General features: G+C 42.6%; 1 protein-coding gene across 1 annotated transcript in view; it reads left to right on the top strand.

Moving 5' to 3' along the window:
- Positions 1–4,005: 4,005 nt before the first annotated feature.
- The window catches only part of LOC138952063 (REST corepressor 3-like), a 31,021-nt gene continuing 12,596 nt past the window's right edge, over positions 4,006–22,430 (top strand). The window contains exons 1-10 of the mRNA XM_070323635.1: positions 4,006–4,215; positions 4,412–4,468; positions 7,453–7,524; positions 9,292–9,344; positions 10,602–10,763; positions 13,961–14,143; positions 16,450–16,553; positions 19,389–19,593; positions 20,040–20,117; positions 20,989–21,046. Of these exons, the coding sequence (XP_070179736.1) occupies positions 4,110–4,215; positions 4,412–4,468; positions 7,453–7,524; positions 9,292–9,344; positions 10,602–10,763; positions 13,961–14,143; positions 16,450–16,553; positions 19,389–19,593; positions 20,040–20,117; positions 20,989–21,046 (1,078 nt within the window). The 5' untranslated portion in view covers positions 4,006–4,109. The remainder of the gene's footprint in view (positions 4,216–4,411; positions 4,469–7,452; positions 7,525–9,291; positions 9,345–10,601; positions 10,764–13,960; positions 14,144–16,449; positions 16,554–19,388; positions 19,594–20,039; positions 20,118–20,988; positions 21,047–22,430) is intronic.

Below are 22,430 nucleotides of genomic sequence, written 5' to 3'. Positions count from 1 at the left end.
AATAATGATAGAGAGAACATCAATGTGGAACAGTCAGTCGAACTGACAAGAAGGTTTAAGCCACTCGTGGTTAACGTTTACTCAGCCTCAAGCCACATGTGGCATTGCGCAATACAACGCTGGTGAGGAGAGAGTCGTCAAGTTAAGCGGTTCATAGTGCCGCAAGGGACTCAAAGGAGTGATGACTCATGTCAGTAGTAAGTCAGTGCGGGGGCCTGACACTCTTGTAATAATAATAATAATAATAAATGAGCATTTATATAGCGCAACATCATAACTTTACAATTATGCTCTTTGCGCTTGACACATTTAAAATTAAAACACAGTTATACAAGCATTTACATCTACATTCATAGTCAACAACGCTTAAAGCCATATGTACTCGATGACTATACACGCTAATTGCTTTACCAACAGCTGGAGACAGACTAAATTAAGTTCCCTGCAAAATATTGTGGTCTTGGACCCCTTAAATGTTGAGATATTTGAATTTTCATTTTGATCTGGATCGTCCTATTTATAGATTTGGCAACACATGTAACGTTGATGCAAGGGAGAGAACACCGCGGCTTTGTTGACATCCTCACTTTTTCAGAGGCTAGAACAAGCTGTAATGCATGTATTATGGTCCGCGCATGGTGACGTATCGTCATTATATGGTCTTATGGTGCGTTTGACATCGATTGTGGGCAAACTACACTTTGTAAACACGGGAGTGCGTTAGTATGCCTTTAATTAAAAGCATACACCATCACACATACATTACAAAAGATTCTTCCACTAACTAAGTAATAAAAACATGAATAAAATAGGTAGTAAAAAACAAGGTGTAAAAAGTTCTTGAATGGAAGGCCGAATCCGTAAGGAAAATGCCACACTACGTGACCTGCAGACCCTTAACTTACTTGCCTAGTTTTGCGGCTCAGTCTCGCACGTGGAACCAAGCCCGGTTGACATGCCGCGTAACCTCTGACTCCTGCTTGCACAACTTACGTAACCCTTGGCAACCAGTACGGTTACTATCTTCCCGGCGGTTACGGAGTCGGCTTCTATTCAAGAACTTTTCACAAATTACGTGACATGTTTACCCTCGCAGTTTAGCACATTACCATCCGGCGTTAGTCCCGGCCTGAACCGTGCTCGGCACTCAGGCCCGGACTTCATCGTGCGCGTCAGTTGTAGGCCTATTACGCCAGTTTAACTACATTTTTATGAAAGCAGCATACTTAACTTTGTAATCGGCGATGATACGATAAATGGTCAAATGATTTAAACTACAGGTATCACGCCGGGGGAAGTGTTACGGCAGAAAAATCGCCGTGTGTTACAGCAGCATTTTGCAGTCCGGTAGTCAACCAGGTTTCGAGCGCGAAAGGTGTGTAACTTCCAAACTAATAATTACTGTGGCGTAATTATCGAAGCCAGCAAAGTTAATTTTGTTCTCAGCGGATTCATGATTGCATGAGGATTAACATGTTATGGGTTTAATCATCAGTTTTGAGGCTTCTGTTTTAGATTTGTGACAGCGTCGTGTTTGTTGATATTGTTCGATTTGGGGAATTTGTTTTAAATGGTGGAGATTACAAGAGGCTTGAAGCAACAATGGTCATTTGATCAGGTAATGTGATGTATTGTAACTGAAATGCATCAATAGCAGTGTCCCAATATGCAAGTACTGTATGTTTGTGTCATCGGCTGAGGAAAAAGGCATGTGTATTTTTTAGGTCAGTACTCGTCGCTGTGCTAGCAGTTACGGTGCACTGATACGGCCGCCCCGCTTTTCTGTTACGACTGCTGACTGTTTCGTGTACGGCAGCCGGCACTCATTTTATTCGTTTAATAATGTTATTGCCAAAGTTTATGACAGCTTGCAAACAAATATGAACGGGTTTCATTACACATCGGTTGTGCACCGTCGTGTTATCATACATCAGTTTTTGATTCCCTGCCCTCTGTAACATAATATCGCACTTGTAATTCATACTGATCTAGAATTTTTCTTGCAAATAGTTTCACCTGGCATGCACATGAAAAGATCAAATGTCTATTGTCAATAACAATCGCTGAAAATCGAATTTGGTCGCAATTTTCTTGCACGCCTAACCAATTATACATTTATAATATTGTACCATATTTCCCCTATGTTGTGTAATTCATCTGTACTATGATGTACTGCTGCACAGTAAGGCCTTTTCTAAGAGTACCTGCAAATATTGGGATACGGTTCTGTACCCGGGCCTCTTCAAAACACGTGGTGTACGCTTCAGTTCCCAGTGGGTGTTTGTGCGTTATTCGCTAAATCCGCTGAGAACAAACACACTTTGCTGGCTTCGATAATTAAGCGGCCACAGTAATTATTAGTTTGGAAGTTACACACCTTTCGCGCTCGAAACCTGGTTGACTACCGGACTGCAGAATGCTGCCGTAACACACGGCGATTTTTCTGCTGTAACACTTCCCCCGGCGTGAGGTATGGCCTCGTCAGTACAGCGCACCATGCATCATAGTCTGTGTGCTGGAAGGCCAGCCCGGTATAGCGAGCAAGGGGAAATACCACTGCTTGATTCTTGAAACCTAGTAGACCATGCTTACCTCCCATGTCTTTCATCGAGCATATCACCTCAGCATGATCTTTTGGTGTATATATATTCATTTAGCAGCGAGGTAAGAAAACTTCTCCGAAAAACACTATATCATAATCAGTGTTCTTTTTGAAATTCAGTAGATAGCAATAGAGAGCGTGGTATTTTTCTCATGAGTGCCGGCGTAGCCGTTGACTGACTGACGACGTGCGGCAGCCACGGTCCGCTTTCGTTTAGACGACGGGGACACGACTTTTTGATTTCATTACACGTTTTTTTCGCTTTTAAAGTGTGACTTTCCAGAATCTTTTCGCACACGTTATTGAACACACATCAACAATAGGATTGCTTCTTTCCCCAGGATCTGAATCACCATAAACCGTTTTCAGTTGTCCACGGATAGTGAGGCTCTCCAAGGGAAATAATCCTCTATTAGGAAAACCAGTTTGAGCATACTTCTTAACCTTTAACAAGAGATACTATTTCCAACTGCTGAATTAGGACTGTACATTTTAACGGTTACCGTGATATGTACCCCTTTTTATTATAAAACCGCAAAATGGTAATGAATTGAAAATTGCTGTTCTCTCCTCTACAGGGCCTCTTTCTTTCGTGAGTTGTAATTGCACCCATCCATATCATCACAATGATGTATTGATAACAGCTACTGGCCAAAAGCAGAAAGTGTCTAATTGCTTGATATTTAATCAGTTTAAAACAATAAAGTGCACCCAAAACAGAGAAAAGGGATAAAATCCTAAAATATCAGGTATGGTGCACCGATTTGGCCACATTTTTGGGCTCCTCTATAGCTCAGAAAATCATAGTTCCGGTTATGGGGCGATTACGGCCCATGTATCAGCCAAGAAACGCAAACATCAACATGGGAAGCATTTTGATGTCTGTCCGAGGATAAGATTTTATTTTTTCAGGCTGATCACCTTGAAAAAATTCAGTTTTTGTTCCGTGTTGTTTTGTTTTTAACACAGGATATTTTCTGACCCAACACTGTGTGACAGTGGTTTGCTTTTGTGCTAGGGGTAGTTGCTTAAATTCAATCAGCGCTCCAGATCTATGTAGCAGTCGGGAGTCCACAAATACTTCAAATGAATATTCACTGAGACATAATATTCACATAAAGTCAAAAAGCACATTTCATTTATTCTTGCTATTTAGCGTGCGCAATGTAAAATATTGTAAAATAAGTACCGCTCGTTGGAGCGCATTAATCCTTAAAATCTTTGGTCTCCTTTGAAAAAGTGTTTCCTTTGTAGATTGTTTGTGAATTGGTATTCTTTATTGTTGGGAGACTCAACTTTCAAATAATTAGTTTTCAGATGGATGTAAACTATAGATATAAATAAAAAGAGTGGACTATATTTTGTAGCGAACGCATAGTCTTTTGGCAGTGCTGTGTATCGAAGGCTCGATTCACAGCGTACACGCGCTAAGTCGGCGTACGGCTAGGCGAGTTATTTCTACAAACTACTTTCGGCAAAAATCTGAGGTTTTGGGAAAAGGGTAGGAATGGTCATGGCGGATAAAAATTCTGACGATTTTCGCAACGGTCGCCGCTCACGAGGTGCTAGTCCGCATTCTGAGGATAACAGTGAAGGATCAGATTCGGATCAAGGTAGGCAGAACAGGCAACCATACTTTACGTGACACGCTCTTCTGTACGCAGGAGTATTACACAAGGCAGAGCATAAAACATCATGGTCTTATTTTTTTGTTAACTCTTTTAAAAAAAAAAAAAATCATACTTGTTTTATCGTTTCTCTTTTATGACAGCAGGCATTTATCAGTTAGCAATATCTGTTTGTTTTCAGACAATGGAATGAGGATTGGTGAGGAATATCAAGCTGAAATCCCAGGTTACAATCCAGGTAGGTTGCTTTGCATTTGTTATTTGATAGCTTTTCTTTGTTTATAAATTTTGCAAAAGTATTTGTGTGACAAATATGCTGGTTAAAATTGCAAGTTTCAATCCGACTTTCAAATTCAAATAAAGAGAGACTGATTTATAAGGAAAGGGATGTTAGTAACTTAAGTAAGTTATTGTTAGAGCTCTAAGAAAAAATATTGTTTTACTCTTTTCAGCACAAAGATTTATATCTGTTAAAACAGTAAGCCTTGTTGTTTTCTAAACAGTGAAATAAAAGAAAAATATAAGAGATCAGTTGACAATGCCATGCATTTGCTTGTGTCTCTCTTCCCCCCCCCCCCCCCCCCCCCCCACTTTCTCTCTCTCTCTCTCTCTCTCTCTCTCTCTCTCTCTCTCTCTCTCTCTCTCTCTCTCTCTCTCTCTCTCTCTCTCCAAGAAGTCTTTGTTTATTCTTTAGTGATAGTAGTATTAGTAGATAAGTCCCTCTTTTGTCCAAGCTAGATGTGAACAAGTTGCGTCAAGCAATATCAAAACATTTGAATTACTGCCTGAATTCTGCCTGAATTAAAAGATCTACTCTGAACACATGGAGTGGGATCAGTCATCGTCAAGATTACTAAAAGTAAAACCTGGTTAGCGAAACCCGCAAACTTATGTATGGAAAGTTCGTTGTTGTGAAATTGGTAAACCAGAGAGATAAATGGCACATGCCATAACTTCATTAAATTCTGACTATCTTTCTCTCATGCGCGTGCGCCCGCACACATTCTCTCTCACTCAGTGCTTGTACTTAAAAAGGAAAGCGGGATTTTTGGTTTTTTGAAAACTTTCTGAGCTTGTTTTTTTTATCTGAACATAGCATAAATATAAATATATATATATAGGGTTATTTTTTAGATTCAGGAGAAGATAAAGAATAGCTGAATTAGTGAATACAATGAAATCATTTTTGAACTGGTAGTGAAAATTTAGTTTTTAAGACAACTTTAATGAATAAGCTAATTAACGTTTTTAATTTTCCAAGCTGATAGACTGGGAATTGAGATGATTGTTATGATGTGTGTAGAGCAATTCACAATAAACTACTGGATCGATCTTCATGAAGTGAAACTTTGCATGTGAATTCTTCCAGATAAATTTATATCCTTGATATTCGGCTTTTTAAAGAAGTTGAGGCGGCACTGTGGCAAACTAATTTTTTTTAATAAATTTGATTGAAATTTTGGTCAAACAGTCTTTTACCCAAGGGGCTTTGAGATTGCATTTTAGCTTGAAAGCTCAAAAATTAATTAATACATTTTTCATTAACAAGAAAAACAGTTTAATTAGAAATAAAATGAAATTTTGATAACTGATTATAAAATGATATTGTATTCTTTATCATTTCTTGAATCCAAAACTAATATAGATTGTCATGTTTACCTACTCTGAAAATGTGCTCAAAATTAAGAAAAATTGGTTTTATGTTCGCATGCTTCGCGGAGACCAGCGTGACCTGTCTCGATCTTTGGGTTTCAGCTAGCCAAGCCTTTACTAGTCTTCGTAATTAACTAATAACTATTCCCTTGTTTTTTAGTGTTGATCTTTTAGTTTCAAGCTGACAGATTATATCGCTTCTTGAGTCTTGTTTGGTTAATTGAATATCTATATTTATAATTGATTCATTATTTCATAGGATATTAATTTCAAGTGCTACATGAATTCCATTCCTTTTTCACATACTGGGCATGCTCCCAATATTAAGCACAGTTGCGAAACCTCTACAAACATGTTAATGAATTATTATATATATATTTTAGATTACTGCATCTTTGTAGATATTAGAGTGTCATAACATCCACAAGTTTCTCCTCACATGAGTCTGACTCTGACAGTGTTGAACTGTAAAGTGTAACACAATGAGCCTGACTCTGACAGTGTTGAACTGTAAAGTGTAACACAATGAGTCTGACTCTGACAGTGTTGCACTGTAAAGTGTAACACAATGAGTCTGACTCTGACAGTGTTGCACTGTAACACAATGAGTCTGACTCTGACAGTGTTGAACTGTAAAGTGTAACACAATGAGTCTGACTCTGACAGTGTTGCACTCTAACACAATGAGTCTGACTCTGACAGTGTTGCACTCTAACACAATGAGTCTGACTCTGACAGTGTTGCACTGTCACACAATGAGTGACCCTGACAGTGTTGCACTGTAACACAATGAGTCTGACTGACAGTGTTGCACTGTAACACAATGAGTCTGACTGACAGTGTTGCACTGTAACACAATGAGTCTGACTCTGACAGTGTTGCACTGTAACACAATGAGTCTGACTGACAGTGTTGCACTGTAACACAATGAGTCTGACTGACAGTGTTGCACTGTAACACAATGAGTGACCCTGACAGTGTTGCACTGTAACACAATGAGTCTGACTGACAGTGTTGCACTGTAACACAATGAGTCTGACTGACAGTGTTGCACTGTAACACAATGAGTCTGACTGACAGGACAGTGTTGCACTGTAACACAATGAGTCTGACTGACAGTGTTGCACTGTAACACAATGAGTCTGACAGTGTTGCACTGTAACACAATGAGTCTGACTGACAGTGTTGCACTGTAACACAATGAGTCTGACTGACAGTGTTGCACTGTAACACAATGAGTCTGACTGACAGTGTTGCACTGTAACACAATGAGTCTGACTCTGACAGTGTTGCACTGTAACACAATGAGTCTGACTGACAGTGTTGCACTGTAACACAATGAGTCTGACTGACAGTGTTGCACTGTAACACAATGAGTCTGACTGACAGTGTTGCACTGTAACATAATGAGTCTGACTCTGACAGTGTTGCACTGTAACACAACAGGGATAGATCTTCATCCTGTTCACATTTGTGTCAACTGTCATTGTAATTTATGAACATCATTAGATTCTGATATTCTCAGTTGCTCTTTACCCAAAAAAAAACCAATAAAAAGTTTCTCTGCAGATCAAAAGTTTGACAGTAACGCTGGGGCAATGCTGGTATGGGCTCCCAGTCCTGAACTGCCTGATGCAAAAGGTGAGGAAGATTATGGTACAGTTGTGTTCAAGTGTTACGGTACGTTTGTGTTGAAGTGTTGTGGTACAGTTGTGTTGAAGTGTTGTTGTACAGTTGTGTTGAAGTGTTACGGTACAGTTGTGTTGAAGTGTTACCATACGTTTGTGTTGAAGTGTTGTGGTACAGTTGTGTTGAAGTGTTGAGGTACAGTTGTGTTGAAGTGTTGAGGTACAGTTGTGTTGAAGTGTTGAGGTACAGTTGTGTTGAAGTGTTGTGGTACAGTTGTGTTGAAGTGTTGAGGTACAGTTGTGTTGAAGTGTTGAGGTACAGTTGTGTTGAAGTGTTGAGGTACAGTTGTGTTGAAGTGTTGAGGTACAGTTGTGTTGAAGTGTTGTGGTACAGTTGTGTTGAGGTACAGTTGTGTTGAAGTGTTGTGGTACAGTTGTGTTGAAGTGTTGAGGTACAGTTGTGTTGAAGTGTTGTGGTACAGTTGTGTTGAAGTGTTGAGGTACAGTTGTGTTGAAGTGTTGAGGTACAGTTGTGTTGAAGTGTTGAGGTACAGTTGTGTTGAAGTGTTGTGGTACAGTTGTGTTGAAGTGTTGAGGTACAGTTGTGTTGAAGTGTTGAGGTACAGTTGTGTTGAAGTGTTGTGGTACAGTTGTGTTGAAGTGTTGAGGTACAGTTGTGTTGAAGTGTTGTGGTACAGTTGTGTTGAAGTGTTGAGGTACAGTTGTGTTGAAGTGTTGTGGTACAGTTGTGTTGAGGTACAGTTGTGTTGAAGTGTTGAGGTACAGTTGTGTTGAAGTGTTGAGGTACAGTTGTGTTGAAGTGTTTGCACTTGCAGACCTGTACAGTGTAAAATGATTGTTTGTTCACACTCAGCTGATTAAATGTATAACTTCTTTCTTGACGTCTAAATTAAACATCAGAAAAGAATTTAGTTAAAGGCAAATCTAACAGCATTTTATACAGAAAAGTTTCAGTGCTTTGGGCACTCAGTACCAGAAAACGAGCCCCACATGAGTTTAAGTGATGCAGGGACTTAAATATGAATAGCTGTACATCTAAGGTGTAAATTTCATTTTCACATAGTGAAATGTTTTGGGAGAGTTGGCTGCAGTTACCTTCCTTGACTTGTTTGACAGTTATAAAGTCATTTTGCAGTCTAGGGGCAGACCACTCCCTGCATGGCCTGTCCGATATGGTTGTCTGCTGGAAATCATGTGACGCAATTTATGTTAGCGTTCACGCATTGGCAATGGCAAGCGTAACACAGTGAAATAAGAGACGGCAGTTTTCTGTGATTCGATTAAACAACACAGCTGACCCGTTTACATGGCATCTTTGATGAAGGCACTGTTAGTTAGTTAGTTAACTGTTGCTTAATGGGTCCAGCGGACCATTTAGGCCAAATCAGGACCCAGTGAAGGCACTGTGAATGTGTGTACTACACATTTATAAACATTTTAATTGAAGTACTCAGGACTTAAGTCACTTTAGTTGAGGCCGGGCTGAAAGAAGAGAGGTGTGCGATGATGCCATGTGGGCGAGCCAACTGGCTGCTGGGGCTACGTGGAGATGGCATGGGTGATTTTTCTTCTGTATTTTACGGAATTCCGTATTGACTTCTTTTTGTGTGTGTAAAGTTTTTTAGTCGCGATACAGTGGAACGAGGTTGAGGATAGGTGCTGGCTAGCTTAAAAAAAAGAAGTTCAGTATTAGACAGTTTTGTGAAAATCAGCCCAGAGATGGTATCAAAGTGTAAACGCAATGTTTCTCTACTTGCAGTTGACGAGTACATCCATATTGCCAAGGAGAAACATGGCTACAACACAGAACAGGTGAGAATTCTTGACAGGTACAGAAGTAAGGGGGATGCTGACAGGTAAGGGGGGGGGGGGGGGGGGGGTGGTGCTTGGTGTTGATGCACTTTGCTGGCCCTGGGGTATTTTTCCAGTCGAAAAACAAAAACAATGAACGAAAATGCACTTGTTTCTATGACACACAAGCGTTCGTCTGCGTGCAAGTGCCTTGCAAGAATAGAACTTGGAAACTAACCACAAACAAAGAACACATGCTCATACAGTATTTTGAATGTAAACTGAATGTTAATGACTCGAGAATTGCTTTGTTTACCCGGCATTGCAGCGCAAGTGTCTCAGCAGAAATCACAAACTTGCGCAAAATTAATAGTGTCATGTATCCCCCCAGGTCGTCCTTTAACACATAATAAACATTCTTTTTTAGCGCTGTTCACCGCCAAATGGCAGTCTCGTGGCGCTTTACATTAGACATTAAAATTCAACATTTTACATATAAAAAGTTTCCTCGTAAGAAATAACATGCAAGCATTACAAACAAACAAAAATTTAATAGGTACCTAGAGGGGGGACATTTTGAACAGAAACACCCCCCCACTGCACTCTATACTACAAGTATAACCTAATACAATGTCATAGGTACCTAGATGGTGGACATTTTGAACAGAAACACACCCCCACTGCACTCTATACTACAAGTATAACCTAATACATGTCATATGTACCTGGAGGGTGGACATTTTGAACAGAAACACACACACCCCCTCCCCCCCCCCCCCCCCCCCCCCCACTCCACTCTATACTACAAGTATAACCTAATACATGTCATATGTGACCCTCCACCACGGAATGAGTCACATGTCACATTTGCATGATTTTCATATTTTTAAATTTTCCTAAAGAGTTTTTCATGCCCTATCCAGTGGTGAAAACCGTTTTAGAAAAGAGCGAAAACTCTTTGAGTTATAAGCCTGTGGCTAAGGTGACCCTCACGCTGTTACCATACACTCTCCGGACTTATAATCAAGCCTAGCGCAGAACCGCGCGAGGTGACATGCGACTCATTTCGTGGTGGAGGGTCACATAAGTACCTAGAGGGTGGACATTTTGAACAGAACCCCCCCCGCCCCCACTCCACTCTATACTACAAGTATAACCTAATACATGTGTGTGCAGGCGCTGGGCATGTTGTTCTGGCACAAGGTAACCTAATACATGTATGTGCAGGCGCTGGGCATGTTGTTCTGGCACAAGGTAACCTAATACATGTGTGTGCAGGCGCTGGGCATGTTGTTCTGGCACAAGCACAACGTGGACCGAGCGCTGTCGGACCTGGCCAACTTCACGCCGTTCCCCGACGAGTGGACAGTGGAGGACAAGGTGCTGTTTGAACAGGCCTTCAGCTTCCACGGCAAGTCCTTCCACCGCATCCGCCAGATGGTGAGACCCAGGCACCACATGCACCACTTCACACTCAGAGCAAGGCACCACTTCACACTCAGAGCAAGACACCACATGCACCACTTTACACTCAGAGCAAGGCACCACATACACTACTTCACACTCAGAGTAAGGCACCACTTCACACTCAGAGCAAGGCAACACATGCACCACTTCACACTTAGAGCAAGGCACCACATGCACCACTTCACACTTAGAGCAAGGCACCACTTCACACTCAGAGCAAGGCACCACTTCACACTCATAGCACGGCACCACTTCACACTCAGAGCAATGCACCACTTCACACTCAGAGCAAGGCACCACATGCACCACTTCACACTCGGAGCAATGCACCACTTCACACCCAGAGCAAGGCACCACTTTACACTCAGCAAGGCACCACTTCACACTCAGAGCAATGCACCACTTCACACTCAGAGCAATGCACCACTTCACACTCAGAGCAATGCACCACTTCACACTCGGAGCAAGGCACCACATGCACCACTTCACACTCAGATCAATGCACCACGTCACACTCAGAGCAAGGCACCGCATGCACCACTTCACACTCGGAGCAAGGCACCACATGTACCACTGCACACAACATTTTTGAGTCACTTGAGAAAAAGTGACTCTATGTAATCGGTCAGTGTTAGTCTGTCCGGCCGGCCGGCCGGCCGGCCGTCCGTAGACACCACCTTAACGTTGGACTTTTCTCGGAAACTATCAAAGCGATCCGGCTCATATTTTGTTTAGTCGTGACCTCCAATGACCTCTACACTTTAACGATGGTTTCGTTGACCTTTGACCTTTTTCAAGGTCACAGGTCAGCGTCAAAGGAAAAATTAGACATTTTATATCTTTGACAAAGTTCATCGGATGTGATTGAAACTTTGTAGGATTATTCTTTACATCAAAGTATTTACATCTGTAGCCTTTTACGAACGTTATCAGAAAAACAAGGGAGATAACTAGCCTTTTCTGTTTGGCAACACACAACTTAACGTTGGGCTTTTCTCGGAAACTATAAAAGTGACCGGGCTCAAATTTTATGTGAACGTGACTCCCAGTGACCTCTACACTTTGACGTCTGCTTTGGTGACCTTTGACCTTTTTCAAGGTCACAGGTATGTCTTGAAGGAAAAAAATTGAAATATCATATCTCTGAAACTATTCATCGGATTTGATTCAAACTTTATAGGATTATTCTTTACATCAAATTATTTACATCTGTATTGTGTTGTGAATAGCAATTTCTTCCTGTCCATCTGATGCCTCATATAATATTCAGAACTGCGAAAGTGACTCGATCGAGCGTTTGCTCTTCTTGTTACATTCTTTCTTTATTCAAACAATTTCGAATCGAACATTTTAACATGTATCTTTATTCAGCAATTTGTGCATTTTGTCTATTCAACATCAAGCCATAGCACTTTAAAGGTACTGAACTTGTCAAATCCAGGTGCACGGAGCCCCTGGGGCTTTTAGTCATACCTCAGGCAGCTATCCGTTAGAAGAACTACCAAGTTTCATTGACTTGCACCCAAAGAGTCAAGAACTGCGATTTTTTTACGAATTAATTTCGTACTCGGACCCGGCTGGTCTTGACCTATTTTTGGATCTAAATTTAGATCAGGTAGATCACCACATCATGCACAAAAAGACACGTCACTAGCAAACTATGTCAGACATCATCATGAGTTTGTGTAAAACAAAATGGAGGCCGGAATCACTCAGTTGAATCGAACTCCGACCAAACACCACGTAATAACTAGGTTAATTTATGCACTCGCGTGAACAAGAAACTGTCGAGCTTCACAGATGTCGTCGTTGGGTAGTTTTGGGTTTGTTTTACTACCATAGGAGGATTTTTGAACTGTAAATGCACTCAGCTGCAACAAAAACGCAAAACGAAGGCTGTGAGCTGCACTGTGCCTTTAAGCATTGGAAATAATGCTGAAAATTCAGTTTTGAGCGGGAAAAAACATTGCAAATCAGAATACATTGCACTTTCAAGCACCCATGTGATGTTGCTGTGTTATTATATTATCAGATTGGTACTTTCTGTAAATGGGCAATACCTACACATATGTTGTAATCACAGCCTTGAGACTTGCTATTACGAAAAGAAAAAACTCTGGGCCTAACAACAATATGCATCATGGCTTATTTTTTAAAAGTGAAACTTCTTTTTTTCAAGTTACAAAAACACATGATGTTGTAGTAAGCCTGCAGCACAAAGTGCAAACCTGCCTCAGTGTGCAAGTTACATGGCCAATTTCATACAGACAAACATGCTCTTTGAAAAGACTATATATTATGTCATTTGATAAAACAAACCTTTTTTTTAATCAAAATCTGGCAAAATACCAAACTAAAATGTTGGTCAGATTTGCTGGTTTTCTCTTAATATTAGTTATTACTGGTTAACATGAACTATCTTACAAAGTGACAACGGTTTGCTGTATGGTTTGGGCAGCTGCCTGACAAGTCAAACTATCTTACAATGTGACAACGGTTTGCTGTATGGTTTGGGCAGCTGCCTGACAAGTCAAACTATCTTACAAAGTGACAACGGTTTGCTGTATTGTTAGGACAGCTGCCTGACAAGTCAAACTATCTTACAAAGTGACAACGGTTTGCTGTATGGTTTGGGCAGCTGCCTGACAAGTCAAACTATCTTACAAAGTGACAACGGTTTGCTGTATGGTTTGGGCAGCTGCCTGACAAGTCAAACTATCTTACAATGTGCAGGCATGGGAATTGTCCACCGAAAGGCAAATTTCCGCCGAATTGTTTTTTTGTTCCGCCGAAAAAAAAAATGGGGGAGGCAAAAATGGTTCTAAAAACTGAATTAAATGGCAAACTTGGAGCTAAGATGACACCAAATTGCACCATTTGGGTTCTTTGGAGAGAGAAAAAATTCGGGGGGGCATGCCCCCGGACCCCCCTAGTAAGGCTAGGTGCTTCGCGCCGTCGACGTTGTTATTACTTACAAATTTTCAGCCTTTTTTACAATTTTTAATTCCCATGCCTGAATGTGACAACGGTTTGCTGTGTGGTTTGTGCAACTGCTTGACAAGTCAAACTATCTTACAATGTGACAACGGTTTGCTGTATGGTTAGGACAGCTGCCTGACAAGTCAAACTATCTTACAATGTGACAACGGTTTGCTGTATGGTTTGTGCAGCTGCCTGACAAGTCGATATCCAGCCTGGTGAAGTACTTCTACTCATGGAAGAAGACGAGGTCTCGAACCAGCCTGATGGACCGCCACGCCAAGAAGCACGCCTCGCACCACCACCCCGACAAGGAGGGAGCCTCTGACGCCGGCACTGACGACAACGAAGATGGTGACGTCGACATGAAAGACGTGAGACATCCTTCTCAATGTCTTCTGTCTCTAGCCCTCTGTGTTCTCTGGGGGAATAACCTGTAATGGATTCAATGTCTTCTGTCTCTAGCCCTCTGTGTTCTCCAGGGGAATAACCTGTAATGGATTCAATGTCTTCTGTCTCTAGCCCTCTGTGTTCTCCAGGGGAATAACCTGTAATGGATTCAATGTCTTCTGTCTCTAGCCCTCTGTGTTCTCTGGGGGAATAACCTGTAATGGATTCAATGTCTTCTGTCTCTAGCCCTCTGTCAGTCTGTGTTCTCTAGGGGAATAACCTGTAATGGATTCAATTTCTGCAGGATGCATCAAACACACATCTGACTCATGCATCTCCCGCTTACAGTAATTGAGAGATCCAAAACCAGAAATAAACAACAATAAGTGTATTATTCAATACTTCACATATATTTTATATATACAAGGTTCAGAATTGTGCTGCTAGAGTTGTGCTTCGTAAGCGCAAAACACATCGCTCCACACCTCTCCTCAAAAAGCTCCATTGGCTTCCCATTGATGCCAGGGTGGAGTACAACATTGCATGTCTCTCTTTTAGGAACTGTGAGAACACCCTTCCCCCATACCTATCATCAGTACTGAGCTACATCCCCACCCTTTTTAGGCACTGTGAGAACACCCTTCCCCCATACCTATCATCAGTACTGAGCTACATCCCCGCCCTTTTTAGGAACTGTGAGAACACCCTTCCCCCATACCTATCATCAGTACTGAGCTACATCCCCGCCCTTTTTGACTCACATGCGAAGCAAAAGTGAGTCTATGTACTCACCTGAGTCGTCCGTCCGTCCGTCCGTCCGTCCGTCCCGGCGTCCGTCCGGACGTCCGTCCGTCCGTCCGGAAAACTTTAACGTTGGATATTTCTTGGACACTATTCAGTCTATCAGTACCAAATTTGGCAAGATGGTGTATGATGACAAGGCCCCAAAAAACATACATAGCATCTTGACCTTGCTTCAAGGTCAAGGTCGCAGGGGCCATAACTGTTGCCTAAAAAACAGCTATTTTTCATATTTTTCCCATTTTCTCTGAAGTTTTTGAGATTCAATACCTCACCTATAAATGATATATAGGGCAAAGTAAGCCCCATCTTTTGATACCAGTTTGGTTTACCTTGCTTCAAGGTCAAGGTCACAGGAGCTCTTCAAAGTTGGATTGTATACATATTTTGAAGTGACCTTGACCCTGAACTATGGAAGATAACTGTTTCAAACTTAAAAATTATGTGGGGCACATGTTATGCTTTCATCATGAGACACATTTGGTCACATATGATCAAGGTCAAGGTCACTTTGACCCTTATGAAATGTGACCAAAATAAGGTAGTGAACCACTAAAAGTGACCATATCTCATGGTAGAAAGAGCCAATAAGCACCATTGTACTTCCTATGTCTTGAATTAACAGCTTTGTGTTGCATGACCTTGGATGACCTTGACCTTGGGTCAAGGTCACATGTATTTTGGTAGGAAAAATGTGTAAAGCATGTGAGTCGTATGGGCTTTGCCCTTCTTGTTAGGCCCTGTGAGAACACCCTTCCCCCATACCTATCATCAGTACTGAGCTACATCCCCACCCTTTTTAGGAACTGTGAGAACACCCTTCCCCCACCCCCCGCGGGTTAGGGGGAGTCCCATATTGGTTGGGACGAGAAAGAATTTACCCGATGCTAACCAGCATGTCGTAAGAGGCGACTAACAGGTTCTGTTTCTCCTTTTACCCTTGTAAAATGTTTCTTGTATAGAATATAGTCAATGTTTGTAAAGATTTTAGTCAAGCAGTATGTAAGAAATGTTACGTCCTTTGTACTGGAAACTTGCATTCTCCCAGTAAGGTCATATATTGTACTACGTTGCAAGCCCCTGGAGCAATTTTTTGATTAGTGCTTTTGTGAACAAGAAACAATTAACAAGTGGCTCTATCCCATCTCCCCCCTTTCCCCTATCCCATCTCCCCCCTTCCCCCGTCGCGATATAACCTTGAATGGTTGAAAACGACGTTAAACACCAAATAAAGAAAGAAAGAAAGATTTGAAACTTCGAGGTCGTCATCGTGGATCGACGCCCGAGCTTTGGTCGGACGTCAATCCACGATGACGACCTTGAAGTTTCAAATCGAAGCATGTTAATGTGTAATTGAACATGCGTGAGTTAGATGCAAGTCTTTGTCTTTAGTAAGAACAATGGTTTCGTTTTCCCTACAGGCTTCCTTCAGTGTCTATTCTGGCATGACATACCTTTTTTTCATTCAATAATCTGCGTTGCTTTTCAGAAGGAAGAGGAGAAAAACACTTGCTTCAATTGTGGTTTGAACACAACAACATTACACGTCACAAGCCTGGGCTCTCAATGCAGCAGTTGTTATCAGTACTGGAGGTATGTCTAATTCGCATGCAAGTACAGACACACTTCTATACTGCACTCTGCTTCACACTGTCAGACTGAAACGTGTGTTGACAGACAGACATACAGGTGAAAAGTGTGACAGACATATAGGTGACAGGTGTGTTGACAGACAGACATACAGGTGACAGGTGTGTTGACAGACAGACATACAGGTGACAGGTGTGTTGACAGACAGACATACAGGTGACAGGTGTGTTGACAGACAGACATACAGGTGAAAAGTGTGTTGACAGACAGACATACAGGTGACAGGTGTGTTGACAGACAGACATATAGGTGACAGGTGTGTTGACAGACAGACATACAGGTGAAAAGTGTTGACAGACAGATATACAGGTGAAAAGTGTTGACAGACAGACATACAGGTGAAAAATGTGTTGACAGACAGACATACAGGTGAAAAGTGTTGACAGACAGACATACAGGTGACAGGTGTGTTGACAGACAGACATACAGGTGAAAAGTGTTGACAGACAGACATACAGGTGACAGGTGTGTTGACAGACAGACATACAGGTGACAGGTGTGTTGAGAGACAGACATACAGGTGAAAAGTGTTGACAGACATACAGGTGACAGGTGTGTTGACAGACAGACATACAGGTGAAAAGTGTTGACAGACAGACATACAGGTGACAGGTGTGTTGACAGACAGACATACAGGTGAAAAGTGTTGACAGACAGACATACAGGTGACAGGTGTGTTGACAGACACACATACAGGTGACAGGTGTGTTGACAGACACACAGGCGACAGGTGTGTTGACAGACAGACATACAGGTGAAAAGTGTTGACAGACAGACATACAGGTGAAAAGTGTGTTGACAGACATACAGGTGACAGGTGTGTTGACAGACAGACATACAGGTGAAAAGTGTTGAAAGACAGACATACAGGTGACAGGTTTGTTGACAGACAGACATACAGGTGAAAAGTGTTGACAGACATACAGGTGACAGGTGTGTTGACAGACAGACATACAGGTGACAGGTGTGTTGACAGACACACAGGCGACAGGTGTGTTGACAGACAGACATACAGGTGAAAAGTGTGTTGACAGACAGACATACAGGTGACAGGTGTGTTGACAGACAGACATACAGGTGAAAAGTGTTGACAGACAGACATACAGGTGAAAAGTTGACAGACAGACATACAGGTGAAAAGTGTTGACAGACATACAGGTGACAGGTGTGTTGACAGACAGACATACAGGTGTCAGGTGTGTTGACAGACAGACATACAGGTGAAAAGTTGACAGACAGACATACAGGTGAAAAGTGTTGACAGACATACAGGTGACAGGTGTGTTGACAGACAGACATACAGGTGTCAGGTGTGTTGACAGACAGACATACAGGTGAAAAGTGTTGACAGACATACAGGTGACAGGTGTGTTGACAGACAGACATACAGGTGAAAAATGTGTTGACAGACAGACATACAGGTGACAGGTGTGTTGACAGACAGACATACAGGTGAAAAGTGTTGACAGACAGACATACAGGTGACAGGTGTGTTGACAGACAGACATACAGGTGAAAAGTGTTGACAGACAGACATACAGGTGACAGGTGTGTTGACAGACAGACATACAGGTGTCAGGTGTGTTGACAGACAGACATACAGGTGAAAAGTGTTGACAGACAGACATACAGGTGACAGGTGTGTTGACAGACAGACATACAGGTGAAAAGTGTTGACAGACAGACATACAGGTGACAGGTGTGTTGACAGACAGACATACAGGTGACAGGTGTGTTGAGAGACTGACATACAGGTGAAAAGTGTTGACAGACATACAGGTGACAGGTGTGTTGACAGACAGACATACAGGTGACAGGTGTGTTGAGAGACAGACATACAGGTGAAAAGTGTTGACAGACATACAGGTGACAGGTGTGTTGACAGACAGACATACAGGTCAAAAGTGTTGACAGACAGACATACAGGTGACAGGTGTGTTGACAGACAGACATACTGGTGACAGGTGTGTTGACAGACAGACATACAGGTGAAAAATGTTGACAGACAGACATACAGGTGAAAAGTGTTGACAGACAGACATACAGGTGAAAAATGTGTTGACAGACAGACATACAGGTGACAGGTGTGTTGACAGACAGACATACAGGTGACAGGTGTGTTGACAGACAGACATACAGGTGAAAAGTGTGTTGACAGACATACAGGTGACAGGTGTGTTGACAGACAGACATACAGGTGACAGGTGTGTTGACAGACATACAGGTGAAAAGTGTTGACAGACAGGCATACAGGTGACAGGTGTGTTGACAGACAGACATACAGGTGAAAAGTGTTGACAGACAGACATACAGGTGACAGGTGTGTTGACAGACAGACATACAGGTGACAGGTGTGTTGACAGACAGACATACAGGTGAAAAGTGTTGACAGACACACAGGCGACAGGTGTGTTGACAGACAGACATACAGGTGTAAAGTGTGTTGACAGACAGACATACAGGTGAAAAGTGTGACAGACATACAGGTGACAGGTGTGTTGACAGACAGACATACAGGTGACAGGTGTGTTGACAGACAGACATACAGGTGACAGGTGTGTTGACAGACAGACATACAGGTGACAGGTGTGTTGACAGACAGACATACAGGTGAAAAGTGTTGACAGACAGACATACAGGTGAAAAGTGTTGACAGACAGACATACAGGTGAAAAGTGTGTTGACAGACATACAGGTGACAGGTGTGTTGACAGACAGACATACAGGTGACAGGTGTGTTGACAGACAGACATACAGGTGAAAAGTGTGTGCTTACAGGCGTACAGGAGTGATGCGCTCGGCAGGCCCCAAGCGACACGAATCGACACAGGGGCGACACAACCCCATCAAACACAAGCGCAAACCCCCCAAGGGCATGTACCTGGACGCCGCCGACCTCTTGGCCATGGTGACCGGACCCCCGGGTCAGTCCCAGGCCATCCTCAAGGCTCTGGACGGTGACATCGTCACGCTCAAACGACAGGTACTGTGTTGTGTTGCTCTAGTCAGTAACTGTCAATAAGTGTCACACCCAAACGACAGCAGGTGTTGTGTTTTGTACAGCAGGTGTTATACAGCAGGTGTTGTACAGCAGGTGTTGTGTTTTATACTGCAGGTGTTGTGTTTTGTACAGCAGGTGTTGTGTGTTGTACAGCAGGTGTTGTACAGCAGGTGTTGTGTTTTATACAGCAGGTGTTGTGTTTTGTACAGCAGGTGTTGTGTTTTGTACTGCAGGTGTTGTGTGTTGTACAGCAGGTGTTGTACAGCAGGTGTTGTGTTTTATACTGCAGGTGTTGTGTGTTGTACAGCAGGTGTTGTGTGTTGTACAGCAGTTATTGTACAGCAGGTGTTGTGTTTTATACTGCAGGTGTTGTGTGTTGTACAGCAGGTGTTGTGTGTTGTACAGCAGGTGTTGTGTTTTGTGGGCAGGTGCAGAACAACAAACAGCTGCTCAGTCTCCAGAAACACAAGGCTGGCAACGGCATTGATGACTTCAGACCTCCAGAGGTGAGCCGCTTTATTATCTACGCACATAATGCCTTTTCAACATGAAGTGGAACATTGTTTGTTTTCTTTTATCAGCCAATCATTTATCATTGAGCCATCTCCCACCTGTTGGGTATTTCCAGGACAATGTCTGCATGATTTCCTGGGTGGTGGCAGGGTGTCTGGAAAACTGTGTGGCACAACAACATTAACATTGAGGTTTCCTGGGTGGTGGCAGTGTGTCTGGAAAACTGTGTGTGGCACAACAACATTAACATTGAGGTTTCCTTGGTGGTGGCAGGCTGTCTGGAAAACTGTGTGTGGCACAACAACATTAACATTGAGGTTTCCTTGGTGGTGTCGGGCATTCTGATCAGTCATCGCTCAGTGGACGCTACAGTCCTACGCGAATCTATCAAAACAAAAATACAGAGTTATCTCCCATATGGTTTTCGCGAGCACTGATCTAAATTTGAGATCAGTGTTCACGAGACGAAAATGATTGCAGATTGGCCGACTTCGACAGTGATCTCCGTTCTGTTCTTCACAGTTATGATAAAGACATCGTTCTAAGGTCAAAACAAGTCGAAATTTTGGGACTGCTGCAGGAAGGAGACCGTAATATATGGTTTCATCACTGTCAACTGCTCATTACCAGGGCTATTTAAGCCTTTTTTGGTGATGGGGTTGCTTCCCTTTTAAAGTGTTAGACGGGTAAGCGTTTTCAGAACCTAGCATCTCAGACTGTGTCAAATGCTATGTGTGATTGGGGTAAGTATATTAATCAAATGAAAATTTACTTATAAAATTTTCCATTTTCATAGGATTGTTGGTGTAATAGGATGGTTAAAGTAATGTGGCTGGCACTGTAAAGTGATGTGTGTGTTTTCAGACACCGAACAGGATCAACTCGCGGTGGACGAACGAAGAACTGCTACTGGCTGTGCAAGGTGAGTTTGCTGCATGTGTTGTCGGTCTACTGGCCAGTGAACAGTGTGTGTTGTGTTGTGTGTCTATGTGTCAAGAGATGGCCAGTGAACAGTGTGTGTTGTGTTGTGTGTCTACTGGCCAGTGAACAGTGTGTGTTGTGTTGTGTGTCTATGTGTCAAGAGATGGCCAGTGAACAGTGTGTGTTGTGTTGTGTGTCTATGTGTCAAGAGATGGCCAGTGAACAGTGTGTGTTGTGTTGTGTGTCTACTGGCCAGTGAACAGGTTGTGTTGTGTGTCTATGTGTCAAGAGATGGCCAGTGAACAGTGTGTGTTGTGTTGTGTGTCTACTGGCCAGTGAACAGGTTGTGTTGTGTTGTGTGTCTATGTGTCAAGAGATGGCCAGTGAACAGTGTGTGTTGTGTTGTGTGTTTGTGTGTCAAGAGATGGCCAGTGAACAGTGTGTGTTGTGTTGTGTGTCTACTGGCCAGTGAACAGGTTGTGTTGTGTTGTGTGTCTATGTGTCAAGAGATGGCCAGTGAACAGTGTGTGTTGTGTTGTGTGTTTGTGTGTCAAGAGATGGCCAGTGAACAGTGTGTGTTGTGTTGTGTGTCTACTGGCCAGTGAACAGTGTGTGTTGTGTTGTGTGTCTATGTGTCAAGAGATGGCCAGTGAACAGTGTGTGTTGCGTTGTGTGTCTATGTGTCAAGAGATGGCCAGTGAACAGTGTGTGTTGTGTTGTGTGTCTACCGGCCAGTGAACAGTGTGTGTTGTGTTGTGTGTCTATGTGTCAAGAGATGGCCAGTGAACAGTGTGTGTTGTGTTGTGTGTCTACTGGCCAGTGAACAGGTTGTGTTGTGTGTCTATGTGTCAAGAGATGGCCAGTGAACAGTGTGTGTTGTGTTGTGTGTCTACTGGCCAGTGAACAGTGTGTGTTGTGTTGTGTGTCTATGTGTCAAGAGATTGCCAAGACGAACCAAGAACTGCTACTGGCTGTGCAAGGTCAGTTTGCTGCATGTGCTGTCTCCTCTGTCCAGTCAAAACCACCAATCACAACTTGGATAACTTCTTCTTTTTCTTCATTCATGGGCTAAAACTCAAAAGTACAATCGTGTTTTTTCACAAGTGGGTTTCACATATGACCGGTTTTTTACCTGTCACTTAGGCAGCCTTACTCCGTTTTGGGGGGATGCATGCTTGGTATTTTCCTCTTTCCGTAAACCATTGAACTCAGACATGGATTACAGGATCTTTTTCGTGGGCTGTTGGTCTTTATGCTTGCGTGTACACACAAAGGGAGATAAGGCACTAGCAGGTCTGCACAAAAGTTGACCCAAGAGATCAGAAAAATCTCCACCCTTAACCCACCAGGTGTGGTGGAATTGGAACACTTAACCTTCCATTTGG

Source organism: Littorina saxatilis, linkage group LG17, assembly GCF_037325665.1.
Source record: "Littorina saxatilis isolate snail1 linkage group LG17, US_GU_Lsax_2.0, whole genome shotgun sequence".
NCBI lineage: Eukaryota > Metazoa > Mollusca > Gastropoda > Littorinimorpha > Littorinidae > Littorina > Littorina saxatilis.
The sequence above is the reverse complement of the archived record's forward strand: the minus strand, read 5'-3'. Positions and strand labels throughout refer to the sequence as shown.